The 17,035-nt window shown below is 44.1% G+C and overlaps 1 protein-coding gene across 3 annotated transcripts in view; it reads right to left on the reverse strand.

The window, feature by feature from the left end:
• The window catches only part of LOC117440395 (kelch-like protein 29), a 220,478-nt gene that overhangs the window by 150,768 nt on the left and 52,675 nt on the right, over positions 1–17,035 (reverse strand). For all 3 annotated transcript variants that reach the window (XM_034076733.1, XM_034076731.1, XM_034076732.1), the window contains one exon: positions 3,866–4,177. In XM_034076733.1, the coding sequence (XP_033932624.1) occupies positions 3,866–4,138 (273 nt within the window). In that variant the 5' untranslated portion in view covers positions 4,139–4,177. The remainder of the gene's footprint in view (positions 1–3,865; positions 4,178–17,035) is intronic.

The following is a 17,035-nucleotide window of genomic DNA, read 5'->3' on the forward strand; positions in this document are numbered from 1 at the left end:
GCAACATTTACCCTTCCCTCGTCGACCTGCAACATTTACCCTTCCCTCGTCGACCTGCAACATTTAATAATAATAATAATAATAATTCCTTATATTTATTATAGCGCTTTTTCCAGATGCTCAAAGCGCTTTACAGATACACATTACACATATTTTGTATACATGCAATGGTCACTGTGGACAATACCCACAGGAGCAAGTTCAGGTGAAGTGTCTTGCCCAAGGACCCACCGGCTTTACAGACGCAGCAGCGGCGGGTTTCACCCCTTGATCTGATGATCATTGCACAGCGTACTGCGCCACACCGTCCATCTTCACGCCTCGAGGTCATCGAGGCGCTTTTACAAGTATACATTAGTATTATATATGTACTGTGGACAATACCCACAGGAGCAAATCCGGGTGAAGTGTCTTGCCCAAGGACACAACGGCCTGACGCAGTGGCGGCAGGAGCGGGTTTCGAACTGGAGTTCCCCAGCACTCCCCCTTGATCTGATGATCGGATGCACAGACCACTGCGTCCCTCGTCGACCTGCAACATTTACCCCTCCCTCATCGACCTGCAACATGTACCCCTCCCTCATCGACCTGCAACATGTACCCCTCCCTCATCGACCTTATCGACCTGCAACATTTACCCCTCCCTCGTCGACCTGCAACATTTACCCCTCCCTCGTCGACCTGCAACATTTACCCCTCCCTCATCGACCTGCAACATGTACCCCTCCCTCATCGACCTGCAACATTTACCCCTCCCTCATCGACCTGCAACATTTACCCCTCCCTCATCGACCTGCAACATTTACCCTTCCCTCGTCGACCTGCAACATTTACCCTTCCCTCGTCGACCTGCAACATGTACCCCTCCCTCATCGACCTGGGCTGCCACACCAGCAGCCACGGTGCTGCAACTGAGGCTAAACTTCAAGGTCGATGAGGGAGGGGTAAATGTTGCAGGTCGATGAGGGAGGGGTAAATGTTGTCAGATTGAGGAGAAAATTCACCAGGAGAGTTTTTTTGACTAACAGAATGAATTCTGGCAGTTGGAGCTTAGACTTTCTGACTTTCAAAAAGGACCACCGAGGCTACAACTATGCTTTGTTTAGACAATTGGCGTAACCACTTATTATAAAGGAATCTCTGCCAGGTGGAGACAACTGTCATTGAATACGTTGTGTCTATACGTGCTCAGCAGAGAAGCACGATGTATTTGGCTTCGTCAGGGGGAAGCACTTGAATAGACTGCCAGCAGCAGGTATTAAAGATTGTAGGAGATCAAACAGCGGTTGGTATCAAAGCTTAAACAAGAGTGATGTTACTTTGTTTTAATAAAAACAACTAAACGAGAACAACATCTGTATCATTAGCTAATGTGCTATTATGTTTCCTTAGAATCAGTGCCATGGTCATACTATGGTCTTTAAAACATAAATAAAATGTAAAAACATTGACAATGTGAGGCTAACGAGACATGTAATGTAAGCCATGTAATAATGTAAGATAACAGCCATTGCAGCAGGTATGAACAAAAACATGTTATGGTGAAATGTCGGTCTATTCACTTTTATCTAAATTGTAACCTTACAATAGCTTGCCATGGCCATGATTGCTATAAAGATGAATTTGAAGTATAGCTCATTTTGACAAGTCCATTAAGTCATAACGTAACTGTCACTTAATATAATGAAGTCCATTTATGTATTACCTAATAAATTGAAAGGAATATATATACTAGGCAATTGGCATACAGAGTCAAACTGGACCTCCAGCTGACATGTAAGCGTCCTTTTGATCAGCAGGACACAGAACAGATGTGGTAATTAACTACATGGATTTAGTTTCTATAGCGACCTTACATACGGTACGTGACGACTGAACAAAAATACATCAACAATTAATTATGGACCCTTCCAGGGGATCACAAAGTGTAGCTTCAAATGTACTATGTTCCATGCTTTACATTAGGATGGACAATGCTACCAGGTGGCACTTTTAAACTTAGCATTTGTCCTCCACAACCTACACATGTGCACACACACAGCACTATCAATTATTCCTACCAACAATAAAACGCTATATTGATCATTAAAACTTAAAATTAACTGTATGTAGAAAGATTATTAATCACAGAAAACACACACATTCCTATACATGTGTAGCTAGTTGACTGTGTCCCCACTTGGGCTGCAGTGTTTATAAGAAAGTCCCCAAACAGTGCAGATCAATAACGGCCTGTCAGCTTTTTACTGTAGCCATGGACAGAGCAGAGACAAAGGGACCACGGAGAGAGAGCTGCATCCGTCCATCAGACTCTGTATGTCCTCCAAACAGCTTTGATTGAAGATGAAAGAAAGGGAGAGAGAGCGAGAGTAAGTGAGGACAGCAGACAGCTAGGAAACAGACAGAAAGATAGGCTCCTATGGTATTGGCCATGCTAATGAGGCCCCTGTAACTTTTATGGTCCATAATTAAAGCAGAGCCCAGACTTTGAGTATTTCTCCTTTTAAACGTTGTTGCTCTCTGTTGCCAACCTCAAAAAGGACTGTCAAAGGCTGGGAAAGAAGAAAGGTAAATCTCTGAATAAACCTACGCACGGTGGCTTGTAGGTGAGGACCTGCATTATATCTGCTTTATTCCCACAAATACTGTACCTTTAAACTAATGCACACTCACGTGCAGTGCAAGGCACCTAATTGCTCTGGCAGCCATTGAATGATGACAATGGCCGCGGTGGGTGTTGGTGAGACTTTGTTGGGATGTATGTAATTATTCAGTTGCACAAAAGGAAGGGCCGATGCGGTGCCAGAGCAGATTTACTGTGTCTGTGGTCAGTGCATTCAAGCAGGGTATCTAATGATGTGCACTTACGGGCTAAATTACCAAAGCATTGTTTACCTCTGTTCTTAGAGTGCAGGCCCCACCGAGAGCAAGAGCCCAAGAAGGTGCCGTAGCACAGAAGAAGAAAAAAAACAGATGGATCTGCTGAAGTTTAAATTAAAGCAAATGATCTGAAAGGGAAGAGGAATATCAAAAGAAGATGAATGGTATCCATGGAAGCAGAGAGAGTGGACAGGCTGAAATGGCTAACTCTTTTTTGGTAAAGGCCCTCTCTTCACAGGGCGGCTGACAGCCAGATAGCTAGCAGATCCCCGGGTGGGGGGGGCGGAGAACACAAAGACTCTTGAGTATACCGCTCAGACATTTCCACACTGCACTTTTCTGTACATGGTCTAAACACAAATATAAAAGTGATGTATTGTCCAATTAGGAAAATATACACAAAAGACCCACACAAATATTGCTATTTGTGACGAAGTGTGAAGAGGAGAAATGTACCGTAAGAGAAATAAGTAATATTACTCAGGGCTCATATAACGATGCGGTCCTATATGTGTGTTTGCTTGTTAGAGTAGAAACACCCATAGCCATAACTTCTGACAGCAGCACACATTTGAGCCACTGTCAGAGGTCATTTACATAATGAAAGAAGGAAATTACCAAGGAGGCAAAGGCGGGACAAGCCTGCCACTTGGCAGAGAGAGAGAAAGTGAAGATGGAAGGAAAATGGTTTGGCAAGAAAGGGGCTTTGGACAGAGGGAGCAGCAGGACTGGAGTGAGGGATAAGGGTGGAGAGTGCAGGAAGCAGCAGAGAGAGACAGATAGCGGTTTTGAGAAAGTGGCAAAGCTGGAAAGCCTCAAAAGTATGGAGAAAGTTGCAGATTATGTCCAGCTGGGGAGTTTTCACAGATTAAAAAGTTTACACAAAGAGAGACAAAGACTAAAAAAAGATAGTCAGAGCAGCAGGAAACTAGTTTCGAGTCAGGGGACGCAGGTGTTGCGGCACTCATTTGGACGACACTCTTACCATGGCAGATGCGGAAGCCACTGATCCTGCTGCCGTGATGCCTCGCTTGACCGCGATGTCGCTACTCGATGTTGTCACGGCAACTGTAACCGGGGTGGGGAGGAGGGAGGGGATGACTGGGAGGGGAAGGAGCCCCGGACGGTTGTTGCCATTGACGACGGCAGAGGCACAGCAATGGTTGGCTCCTCCATTGTGGAGGCCAGAAGGACGGATGTCTCTCCGCTCCCAGGGTCCCCGGTAGTCCCTCTCAAAGCGGTGGTGGTGGCGTGACATCACTTCCTCTTCCTCTCAGAGGGAATAACAGGGGCAAGCCTGCAGTAAATAGAAAGAGAGAGAGTATACGTGAAGTTTTATTAAACACACTAATGGAAGACGGAGATACACAGACAAAGGCAAGGTTTTAAAGGTAGAAAAAGAGTAGGCGACACCGGAGGAATCAAGAGGAGAACATCTTGACATGGAGGTGTAAATGCTCAAAGCATCTGCTCCCAATGCACCTGACTGACACATACACACTTCGGCTCATTTGATGCCTCTAATTTCTATTCTCCCAGTCATTACAGAGGGCTGCGATGAGAGGGAGAGAAATGAGCACTGCTAAGCAGGACTATACAACAACACCATCAGTGCCATCAGGAGCTGCATTTGCTGTGTGAAGCATGAAGGCTCGACAATGAGGTTAAAGCAATACGGCCGAGCGAGAGACGAACAAGTACACACTTGCTCAAGTTGTTCCAAGGACAACACAACAGTAGCATGACCTTGCGGTCAGAACCCATTCACCTGCATAGATAAATACCCCCACAATTACAGCTCATCTCCTCCATCTAATGGATGGTTAATTCAATCAGGTCGCCCTTGAATTGCATTTGAGGGTTCTCCCCTTTTCCAGCACAGCAGGCCGTGATAGGTGACAGTGAGCCAGAATTACATCGGCACAGGGCATGGCGCTATTGTGTAGCATGAGCCGCGGATCACTCTATATTATATCACAAATCAAAGCAGCACAAGATCTGAGAAGTGAAATCCAGCACTGAGGGGTTTTGCAGCGCATTGTACTCCTCCTCACCAACGGCATGTTATGCTTCCTGAGCCCTTGATAACAGATTTAATAAATAAATAACAACCTCAAACCCGGGTTCAGCAAGCCCCCTGCAAGATCCCCTGGTCTTTACGGAGAGAATGACAGCAGACGATAGGTCTTTATTCCTCACACCGGGGTCTGTCACGCTGCTTCTTGCCGAGCGCCTTGAAATGCCAGCGTCTCTGTGTGTGTGTGTGTGTGTGTGTGCGTGCGTGCGTGCGTGTGTGTGTGTGCAAAAACAGTACTACAAGTGAATGACTATGTATGCACGTAGTGTTTTGGTAAGATGTAATGAGACCGCACATTTTCAAAAACGACAGTGTGCTGTACGAGTAGTAAGTGTTTGAGCAGGCAGCTGGACATAAAAGGTTTGATGCGAGCGATACACGATGCAGCCTGTGGTGGGAGAGCTGGCCCGTCTCTATCTTTAGCTGCTGGGACCGTCCATTTACCTGCTCAAACACTCACTCTTTCTTCCTTTATGTCCATTTCCATTTAATTATTTTTCATTGTGTTCCATTTCCTCTCCCAATCCCACCTTTTATTTATGTATTTGTAAACATGGTCTGCTCTGTACAAATGCAGCGGGCTGATAGTCAGCGATAGAGCCAGACTGAGCTACTAAAAGCTGCGGGACAACACTCACACTGGTTCTGCAATAACCTCTCCACCTTCCTGCAGAAACCTCTTTTAACAACCTCAACATGTCCAATAGAATGGGCTTGTATTATCTCAGCAACATGTTTGAGACAGAAAGAGAGAGGGGAACAAGGTGCTGGTCCAGTGGAACAATGGCAGAGTTAGTGCTCGGCAATATTCTCTTATCATCCGAGCTCCACACCTCAGTTGAGAAATAAGAGAGCAGGAAGAAAATTCCACCACATAAAAACAGATAGGGGGGGGGGGGGGGAGAATGGGACAATATCTTCACAATAGGCAACATTGGGGGCAGAGCGCATTTGCATTCTGTACAATTTGTTTTTACCAATCCTTTCCCGATGTGAAGTGGGTGCATCCACTGAGCTCTTCAGTCTGGACAGTATCAAGATGCAACACTCATTTGAAGTTTGTTTTGTCTTTAGGTAAAACGGCGTACAAATATATTCAAAAGTGCAGAGAGGGATTAAAGTAAATGTAAAGGAGCTTTGTGGGATAACCTTCAGCAATATACTGAACAAGGAAACTAGCAAAAACTGAGTACAATTCACAGGATTTCCAAGATAATATTTTAGAAGAGGGATTGGAGGTTGCTCAACACTATGTATGAAATGAGAAGCTTTTAATCCGGCACCAAACTATTATTCTCTCATCCCTCGGTCTTTCCAATTTATAATACAAATATAGATGAATGAAACCGTATGAGAGCAAATGAAAGATATGTGGTGGTTATGCACGTATCTGGTGAAATGGTGTATGTATGCCTTTATTTGGCCAGCGCATATCGAGTTATCATAGCAGCTGCATGGAAATCATTTACAAATGCATTACTGTATGTAGGAGCCTGGAAAGAACATATTTGTATTGAATAAAAAAGTTTTGTTTTTTTTGTTTAAAAATAATTAAAGTTGGTACAATATTTAATGTTTATTTGAATGCATTATTGTATATGCTGAGATTATTTGCTAATATTTGTTCTTTGCAAAGATAAGAGAATAAAAAGTATAACAATGTTATAACAACACCAGTGAATAATGACTTATGGATATTTTTAGAGAGTATTTAAAAAAACAAGTTAAGATAAAACGTTTGGACCAGAATAATGTGATCTTAACCTTCAAATAAAACCTGATTCTTAGAAAAAGAATCATTCCATCTTTAACCAGAAGCTATGGTACACCCTAAACTGGTTTGTTTTAAGTAGCTTATACAAACAACATTTTCTTTAGGAGCGCATCTCACATCCACTCATTTACCCAAGTGGCATTTTGTGCACTACATTTCAATATGTGCACAATCCTTTGAGTGAATTATTGTCATCCCTGCACATAGCATGTCAGTATGTACTATGCTATATAACAGAGGCGGCAACAGATACCTACCTTCATTTCCCTTGAACGGGATGATTTAAGCTACTAATTACAGGCTCTTAAAACTCTTTCACAGCTGAATTTCTGCACCTGCTTTCAAGTCTGTGTGTGCGTGGCGGTGGCGGTGTATAAACTCACTGCACCTTGAGACACGCCAACAGTGTGTTTGCACACAGAGGAGATAAAAGAACATTCACTCTCAGAGTTGCTTGTGGAAACCAACACCTGTGGATTGTGCCACAGCAGATAAACACTTAAATACATCACATCTACAATGACACCTTGCTCTGCACTGCTCGAGGGAGAAAGTGGCACTAAAGATGGTTCTCATCCGATGGAGTCACTGTGAGCCCTGGACAAACCAGCGGCCTTTCAGAGGAGAGATGATCTTTGAAGCAAGGCCCGCATTTAAAGCCAACCTCTTTAAAAGCCTTTTCAAATCCATAAGAAACTAATGACAGCATTGCCATCAATGAGGCTCTTCAGCTCCTGCAATCCTGACGGCATGTTAATAATCGAACCTGAAGGTATCAGACTTTCCCACGCCAAATGCTATTTTCTGATTCTGGCTCCAACTTAAAATTAATACTGAGATTCTATTCCAGAGAGTTGAAAATCCAAACAAATGATTACAATAATCACTAATCCTGATGAAGCACAAATAGTAACAGGCTACGGGTTCCACCCAGAAAAGAGTGAAAGTGAGAAATATCATGTCGGCAGCAATCAAACCTAATGAGCTGTCGGACTGGCATATCCATTGTGTCGTCAGTCACATCATGAGTTAAGACCTGCAGAGGAGGTACAGTGTGTGTGTGTGTGTGTGTGTGTGTGTGTGTGTGTGTGTGTGTTGGTCGCCAGGTATTTTGAAAGTTTTTTTTTTAATAAACGGCTATTCTAGCACTGCTGATGCGTCAGAATTCTTCCCAGCGTTCTAAATGCATGTTTGGGTGAGAGAGAAGAGTGACACTATGTGGGGGTGTACAAACATGGGAAAGAAACGCAGCTAACGAGTGTGATGCGAACGTCTGGGGGTACGGCAATGATCGCAAGTGTGCGAGGCCTATTGTCATCATCATGACCTCATTGCTGTCACCATGGGGATGCCCTGCATGTTCCCGTGTGTTCCTGTGCCAGTTGTGAGTGCACTTTGCACGCAGCGCACATCAGGAACCTTCAATAACGTGAGTTCCCCAAGCAGCGGCAGAGTGATTAGCCAAAATAAAAAGTTATCTGGCAGGTGGGAACGTGAGACACACACCCTAAAGAACAGCATCTGTCACTCCGAGGCGGCACGCAGCATGTCGGAGTGTGTGTGACAGAGCTGCGTTAACAAAGCCATGTGGGAATACGCGGGGAGTCAGAGATAGACGTGAGGAAAGAGGGAGCATAACAGATGGACATAACATGGCAGCGACAGAGTGACAGCGAGCCAGTGTGAGCGAGCAAATGAGATGTAACAGCGGTATGTGTGTGTATGCAGCCTGAAATAGAGATGAGTGTTAAAGATGTGATCAGGGTGGGGAGGGAATGTGTGTCATACTTCTGTTCTCGGGTGTGATGTTTGCTTTGCTGGCACATTCTGTTTTGCTTTTAATACCCCCCGCTAGTCCCCGAGCTACAGATACGCCCCGAGAGACGAGGCTCTATTTCCAATCCGTAGTAGTGTTTACGTCTATTGACCCAGTGACACCACACACACACACACACACACACACACACACACACACACACACACACACACACACACACACACACACACACACACACACACACACACACACACACACACACACACACACACACACACACACACACACACACACACACACACACACACACACACACACACACACACACACACACACACACACACACACACACACACACCACACACACACACACACACACACACACACACACACACACACACACACACACACACACACACACACACACACACACACACACACACACACACACACACACACACACACACACACACACACACCTGCTACACTCTGTGCTAATAATCAATGTGTCCATCAGCAAGCCTGTGCGGTACAAACGAGGGCCGGGGAAGGTATACTGTAACTTTATGAGGATAAGATATTGCTGTAAATGAGCAGCCCTGTGGGAGATGTGCATAGACAGCCACTAAAACACACACACTTACACACACACACAATGGCAGACCAGTAAATGTGCTGACAGTTCCTCCAGGACAACAGAGGTATTCATCCTGATATTTAAATAATAGGAGACTGTAGGTACAGGAATAGCCTGGAGCGACGCAAGGCACAGTCTTGGGTCTTTTTAAATGCTGCTCCTCAGCTCAGGTCCGTGCCGCTCAACACACACCAGATGATGAAGATACTTTACAGTACGTAAATACATCCGTGCACAAACTATCAACACGGTGTCATTAATTAAGGAACTACGTGCACACTAAATCATAGAATGTGTAACACGTTATGTATTAAAACCACACTATGTGACAATCAGCCACATTTTGTAATATAAATTGATGTAACACACGTCTCTGCATTTTAATACAAATGATTTCATATTGCAGTGGTTATTACAACTTAAAACTGACATTTTTCGTTATGAACATGAAAACATAGTAACCATCCAAAATAAAAAAGAATTATAAAACTATAATAAATGGGAAAAACTATATAAATGTCCATTATATTCCTTAGCATTCCAACACAAATTAACATGTCTGAAACATTCATCTTGGTTAGGTTATCATTTAAGTTATGGTAACATCATGTATTATTGCATTTTCATAAATTATTTTAGGAATTGTAATAATAACTGAAAGATGAAAAAAGGTATTGCATAATGAGCTGTTTAATACAAACTGGAGTAGAATATAAAAAAAGACTAAATGTCTGCTGTGAAAAGAGTATGTTGGATGGCAACACTTTCTTTATTTTGGAGATTTTTCTCAAGTATTGATTAGCAAAGCAAACTGATCTGACTGAGAGAAGAAGCTAGACAAAAGGCAAACAGAGGAAAGGGAAAATGGAGTTTCGTGTGTGGAGGCGAGGTGTGGGGGTTGCAATAAGGAAGAGAAAGGGCCATCTTCAGGGATGAGAAGCAGAGATGAATGCAGCTACCTGCTGGCATGGAAACCAACGAGCCCATTGTTGGGATTGATTCCTAGCATTAGCGGGTCCAATTAATCCCCGCGGTTTGAGGGGAATTAGTACTTTGCTACAATTCGTACACCTCATTAGTGGTCTGAGTGGAATCCGGAGACGCCATGCAGTCAGCAGCGGATCATAAAAACATGGGATGTCTCAAAACAGAGCCCACCAGCTTAGGCACCATATCACCATAAATAGCCTTCATTTTAGCAGATGATTAGAGGCACGTATGCTGGTTTTACTTAAACGGCTGCAGCTACAGGACAACTGGGAAGCATTTGACTTTAATAAACCTAACCACAGGCAGTCATTCTGAGCAGATTCTAGCACTAATCTGAATCAAGCACCTCACATTTCCTTATCTCATCTGCCTATTAGGATTTTCACAGAGGCTTCAGAGGCGATGATGGTGGGAGATGGCACACTGTACATTCGTCCGACACCTTGATGGATGAAACACTGGTGGATGACATGCACACACTGCCTTATGTTGCCATAGACAGGACATTCCTAATCATATTCTCTTTGATAAAGCACGCAAGAAAAGGCCACATCATTCAAGGCGGATAAAAAAAAGGGATACGGTGCATTATGTTGACAGAGAGAAAGATAAATGATAAAGAAATATCGCCTATACCCGCACCACTGACGGCAGACTTCCTCCTCAGTGTGCATCAGCACAATTCATTTAAGCAGCGAAATAACAAGAACAACTTATGATCTATCTGGGGAAAAAAAGTCAGCAGTGTGTGTGTGTGTGTGTGTGTGTGTGTGTGTGTGTGTGTGTGTGTGTGTGTGTGTGTGTGTGTGTGTGTGTGTGTGTGGTGGGACACGGCATGATGCAAGGGTTTCTAAGCTATAGTTTGATCACAGGCCTTTGTTTTGACTTGTGCACGGGACGAACCATCATTTTCCTGTCCAAAATGTCCGCTCTCACTGGCAGCCGTCCAGACAGGAATGACCACGGTGTTGTGAAATATTGCAATGCCCGAGTTAGTAACACGCTGCCAGTGTTTGGTAGACAGTATCCCAGGCATGTGATAAGCATGAGGAAGAGAGGCACTGCTACCTCCATCACCGCACGCTGCTGCTCAGTTAATTAAAACAGAATTTCAACAAAACACCACATTATCACAACGGCAAGACACAGAGCTGGAGAAGAACCCTGGGGCTAGTGTGCACACATGCCGACAGGACTTTCTGCATGCTTTCTGTTCTACGTGGTGTAGGAGACGCAGATATCCAGACGCCAATCATACAGTGTACTTTTGCGTGTGTGCGTGTGTGTGTGTGTGTGTGTGTATTCTCTGTGGTCCATGGCAGCTGTTGCCTTTTTCTCTCCTCACTGCATCCTTTTCTACACATTGCTCTGTTCTCGAAATAAAAACCAACAACAGCATCAACAAACAAAGAGCCCACACACACACACACACACACACACACACACACACACACACACACACACACACACACACACACACACACACACACACACACACACACACACACACACACACACACACACACACACACACACACACACACACACACACACACACACACACACACACACACACACACACACACACACACACACACACACACACACACACACACACACACACACACACACACACACACACACACACACACACACACACACACACACACACACACACACACAATATCAATATGCATGTGGGCGTGCGTATGTGTGTCGTTCAGCTCCGGTAGCGGGACACACGGAGCAAGTGCAAGAATAGTGACTTAATTATCTAAATGGCTGCTGCGGAGATTACTGAGGGCAGTGAGCATCCATCTCTTTCAACACCACCGGCTTAGAGTGCGCGGCCAAGCTGGAGGAGAGATCAAGAGATGTATACATCAATAACAGAGACACGGCGGCAATGAGAGAGTGAAAAAGAGACGCGGAAAATACAACGATAGCAAAAGACGGGAGGCAATGTGAAAGGGAGCAAGGGGAGTGGATACAGTGACAGTGATTTACAATAGAGAAGTTTGCATCCTCAGCTACAGAGAGTTTGCCAGCAGCAGAGATCATGACATTCCCCTCTGTCGCCATGGAGATGCCCTGTGTGTCTTTGATGTTGCTCTTTGCGTCATTACCATAGAGATGCTCCGGGGAAGGGTTGTAGCTTGACCCCCCTCTCGAAGCAACACAGGCTGTACATTTAGGTCCATCCCTCCCTTACATGAGTGCGCATTTTTGACTTTTGCGCGGCCAAGCGGTTACAGAGGTCTTCCTCTGACTGGAGGGCCTGTGGTTTGATCCGCTTGTGTCTACGTAGTGCTCCAAGAGCCCTTGAGAAAGATATTTAACCCCTACCTGCTCTAGAGGCACCAGTCCTGCTGGTTGACCCTGCACCCAACCACAGGGCAGGACCAGAATGTCGATGTAGAGGCTGCATAAAGTCTACTGTATGAGATAAAAAGATTAATACTACAAGCAATTTTGTGGAGCACTGCACCATGCAAAATTCTAGCACTGAAAGACGATTAAACTATGAGAACTACACAACCACCCAAGATTCTCTAAGCAGAAATTATAAATGTTCTTATTAAATATTCTTGTTAAGTCTAGGTTTTGGGAAATGACAGCTTTTGCAGCCAACATTTCCCTTGTTAGAACGTTAAGCATGACAGCAGGGACAGTGGTAAAGAAAGTGTGCTTTTGACGGGAAAGCTCACTGGTTGGATCCCCAGGCTGTCTGAGGAAACCGAGTGAACAAATAACTCTCTGCCTTCACAACAACTACTGCCAATGTTCCACTGAACAAGATTTACTGCACTGCAACTTCCCCAAGTCATACTTAGTTGTCTCTCTTAGTTTGGCCAAGTTCAATGTAGCCAGTGATTTAGTGCTCAACCTCAGCATTGTGAATTCCAGTATGGGAATAGAACCCAGGTTCCTCTGCCCATAGACTGCAGTACTTTCCCCAGGTGACACCAGGCCAAGTCAACAGTAACACCCTTTCAGCTCCCTGTTGAGAACATGTTGAACTCTGAGGGGGAGGGAAAGTAAACGTCTGTAAAGCCACATAAAACAAAATGAAAAGCGTGTAACAGATGGAACGGCTGACACGTGAATGCCATTTCAAAAGACAAACGTGGTTTCGGATGCAATTATGCAGAAATTGTGGCGATTTTTTAAAAAGGTATTGACTGTTAGAGTTATTGTTTGTAAACATGCAGAGGAATACTGTTCAGAGACAGTTGGATAAGTGAGTTGTTTTGTGCACGCAGTTGGATAAACGGGCCTTTAATAGATTAACTTTAAATGGCACACTACAAGGAATATTCAATAAATCAAAGACCGATGTTTGTATTTTAGAGAGTCGAGCAAAACAGAATTCAGATGTGCTGTGCTCCAAATTCCCAACCCAGCCTTGAGATAGATGGTCCAACCATGTATTGCTCTTCCTACAAAGCACAGGCACAGAAGTAGCATTACACATGTGCATTTATGGGAGTACACAACGGAAAATTCCAACACACAAACCCAGGTACACACACGCAGACATACACCCAGAACGTCTCTCTCTCTCTCCCTGATTAAGCACTGGCCATCTGCTCGAGTCCCCCGTCACCACCGACGGCTGCTGCTGCGTGTCCAGGCGACTCCGGGCGAGCCAGAAATCCCACAGTGCGATCCAACGGCATATTAATCTCCTCAAATCTCAACCTTTTCCAAAGGGCAGATGCCACGGTAACCTCAGTGCACTCGTTCTGGGCAACATCATCTCACTCTCTCAAATACACGATTCTGTCACTTCTGCCTTTTATGACATGAAAAGAGAAGGTGGGGGCGAGTGTATCTTTCCTTTCTCTTCCTATGCTTTTTCTTTCTCTCTACTTATCTCATGTCTCTGGGTGCTTTCTCTAAAAGCCATTCTCTGTCTCCGTCCGTCGTTTCATATCTGTATGAACACAGTGGCCTTTGAGAGCGTGCAGTGAGTGGCGCTGCAGCCAGGTCTGGCCCAGAGGAGCGGTTGGAGCAGTATAGATTAATGGCTCAGGAGACAGTCTAGGCAAGTGGGATGAACAAATAGAAGGGGGCCTCTGAAATGACCAAAAAGGAAAAAAGGACAGAGAGGTAATGATAAGGAGAATGAGGCGTACACTAAATTGTAGGAGAGGTACCGACTGGGGAAATGTGTTCTTTCTCTGTATAGTTTTATACCCCCCTCAGACTGAAGAAGTGAATTAAAAATGAATGGGTCGATGTGCATCATTCAACAAGACCTTCCTCCCACCTAGGTTGGATGAAGGTCAGACACTACCCAGATTTAGTGAACTGCAGTCTCTATTAAGAATATAAACCTCATTAAATTCTCCCGCTGTTAAAAATACATTTATGAACATTAACTTTCTACTTGAAAAAAATAAGCGACAAGTATTGTGAAAAATATGATGAAAGAGAGAATGATAAATGCATTTGGTTTGATGTAATGTAATTATGCAGAAGTAATTCTGAGGATTGCCTGTGATGTGTATTGAGCTATAGTTGCAGACTTGACTGTGATAACATGTGACAGCATGGACGGATGTGACCAGAGCTGCAACAGTTCATCGATTAGTCAATGGGCAGAAATTAATTGAGTTTGATAAACAATTAATCACCAAAGTGAGCAACAACAATGACAGCCTACAGGAATGCTAGCAGCTATGTGCAGCCGAGCTAGCCACCACGGTGAGCGGTTAAGATAATGAAGGCAACATGCTCCAAATAACAGCGCTACATTCTGATCATAAGCAGGCATAAGGTTACCCGTGTTCAGTATCTTAGGGTGTTCGCATGATATGTTGTTCTAATTGGCAATAAACAAAAATAAGGCTGAAAGGAATGTTTTTACATACTGGTCATAAAGCAAATGTTTGCTTCCATCAGCATGCTAACAATAACAATGCTAACATGGAGCAGCTAATCACACCTCAAATCTTGGGCTCTGATATCTTGCGGGCATTTAAAACTTTTATTTATATCATTTTAATCGATTCATATAGAAACTATTATCTGATAATGATCCTCTTAACTGCAGGCATAAATATGGGTTTAATATTTTGTAGATCCTCACAGTATAACAGAGGTGTGGGAGAATCTAAAATCTTATTTCTGAATTCTCCTTGAGCATCTTGAAAAAACATGCTTCCATTTTAATAAATTAATGGTGCTGCGGCTACAGTAGGTGGCGTTACAGTGGGACATGCTATCGTTGCTTTCTTGCCCGCTCTTTGTCCCTCTGCTTCTCCTTATTCCTCATTGATTGACTGTCTGTCTGTCTGTCCTTCCAACATCTCAGCTGTACTATAAATCATCCACATGAGTCCAGGGCTAACAGAGAGAGAAAAAAGAGAGATGCGGGTTGTTGGGCAACATCAGAGATAGCGGAAGTGAAGTGAGAGGTAAAAGGAGAAGCAAGAGAAGGAGGAGGAAAGGCAATGACAACAGAGTGAAAAAAAGAAAGCCGGGAGATATACACATACACACACACACACACACACACACACACATGTTGGTTAATCAATAAGGTGGGAATGTGGACACATGGTAAATTACTTTCATGGCAATAACAGAGCAGCCACTATCTCTCTTTTTAATATGTTCAGAGTGTCAGAGGCTGAAACACGCAATATATAGTGGGTAAGAAGCGTGAGGGAGAAGGCGGGAAGCGGGGGAGTCATGGCCGTGTGAGTGCGTGTTGGGGGAGCTGTGATGTATAGGCCTGGACAGTTGGTCTGCACTCTGATAAAAGCAGGTGAATCGTGATTAGGTTGGATAAAGTGTCCATGCTGGCTTATCCTTAGAAACACACTCACTCACACACATGCACTCTCTCTTTCTCAACACCCTTATCGTGTGTCCTTTCTCATGAGCTCTCAATGCATCAAAACCTGCACTCCCAACATGAATCCACCATAATATGAGAAAAAAAAATTCATTACAGGGGTGAAAACGAACCCTCTTCTCTTCGGGTCCCATTGGTTTCGGGGATATTGGAGGCCAGGCCATTTTTTCACCTTGGCGTCACAAATCTGTCCGCCTGTCACCGCTTGGAGAGGCACAAGATTACACAATGCCCCTGCGGGTTGACCTTCACTTAACTATCTGACCGCGGGGCCACATCATCCTCCATGTCTTTTATTGACTTGATTCCATCTAACTCCATCTCATCTTCGCTCGCTGTGTTTGAGACCAGTCGGCAAATGTTGTTACCGTAAACGAGAGCGGCTTCTCAATTGACTTGGGTCCCCTTTAAAGTGGTGCTAAATAAGTAATGGGGCGTCTCATCTGCGTTGGCCAGCCAGTAGCTGGATGGGTTACAGTAAAGGGAGATTAATGGATGGGCAAATGGAGATAAATGCATGAGCTAAATGAAAGCGCAAGACCAGCTGATGATGGGACGCAATGACATATTGCGTGAATACACAACTGGACAACTGTCAAAGTGTGGATCGATTCCAGGTAGGCTGCATTACAGTATACAGGTAGACTATTCATCATTGTACTATTAATCATACCCTTTTTTAATACTTGTTAGATTTCAAGATACCAGACCATTCCAGTCTAGGTCTGATTACAATTCGTCGAAGTGCCAATGAATTTGAGTAATGACCAGCTGGAGAAACAGAAGGCATGGACTGTTAATGTAGGTAGCTATAATGGAGAGTCTGAAATTCAACCCTCAAAATGTGGAATCAGTTACAGGGTCGGCACAAAGTGAGGAGAAAGGCTGGATATGCTACTAACTTGCAGGCTAAATCAGTTAACCCCAAACCAACAGTAACACGTCTGCCTCTCTACCTCAAATAAGTCAGCTATACATTAATAGTATCTTTAAAACTACTCTCCATAGCCAGAAAGTCTACAAAAATATAAGAG

Source organism: Pseudochaenichthys georgianus, chromosome 24 (assembly GCF_902827115.2).
Source record: "Pseudochaenichthys georgianus chromosome 24, fPseGeo1.2, whole genome shotgun sequence".
In the NCBI taxonomy this organism is placed as follows: domain Eukaryota; kingdom Metazoa; phylum Chordata; class Actinopteri; order Perciformes; family Channichthyidae; genus Pseudochaenichthys; species Pseudochaenichthys georgianus.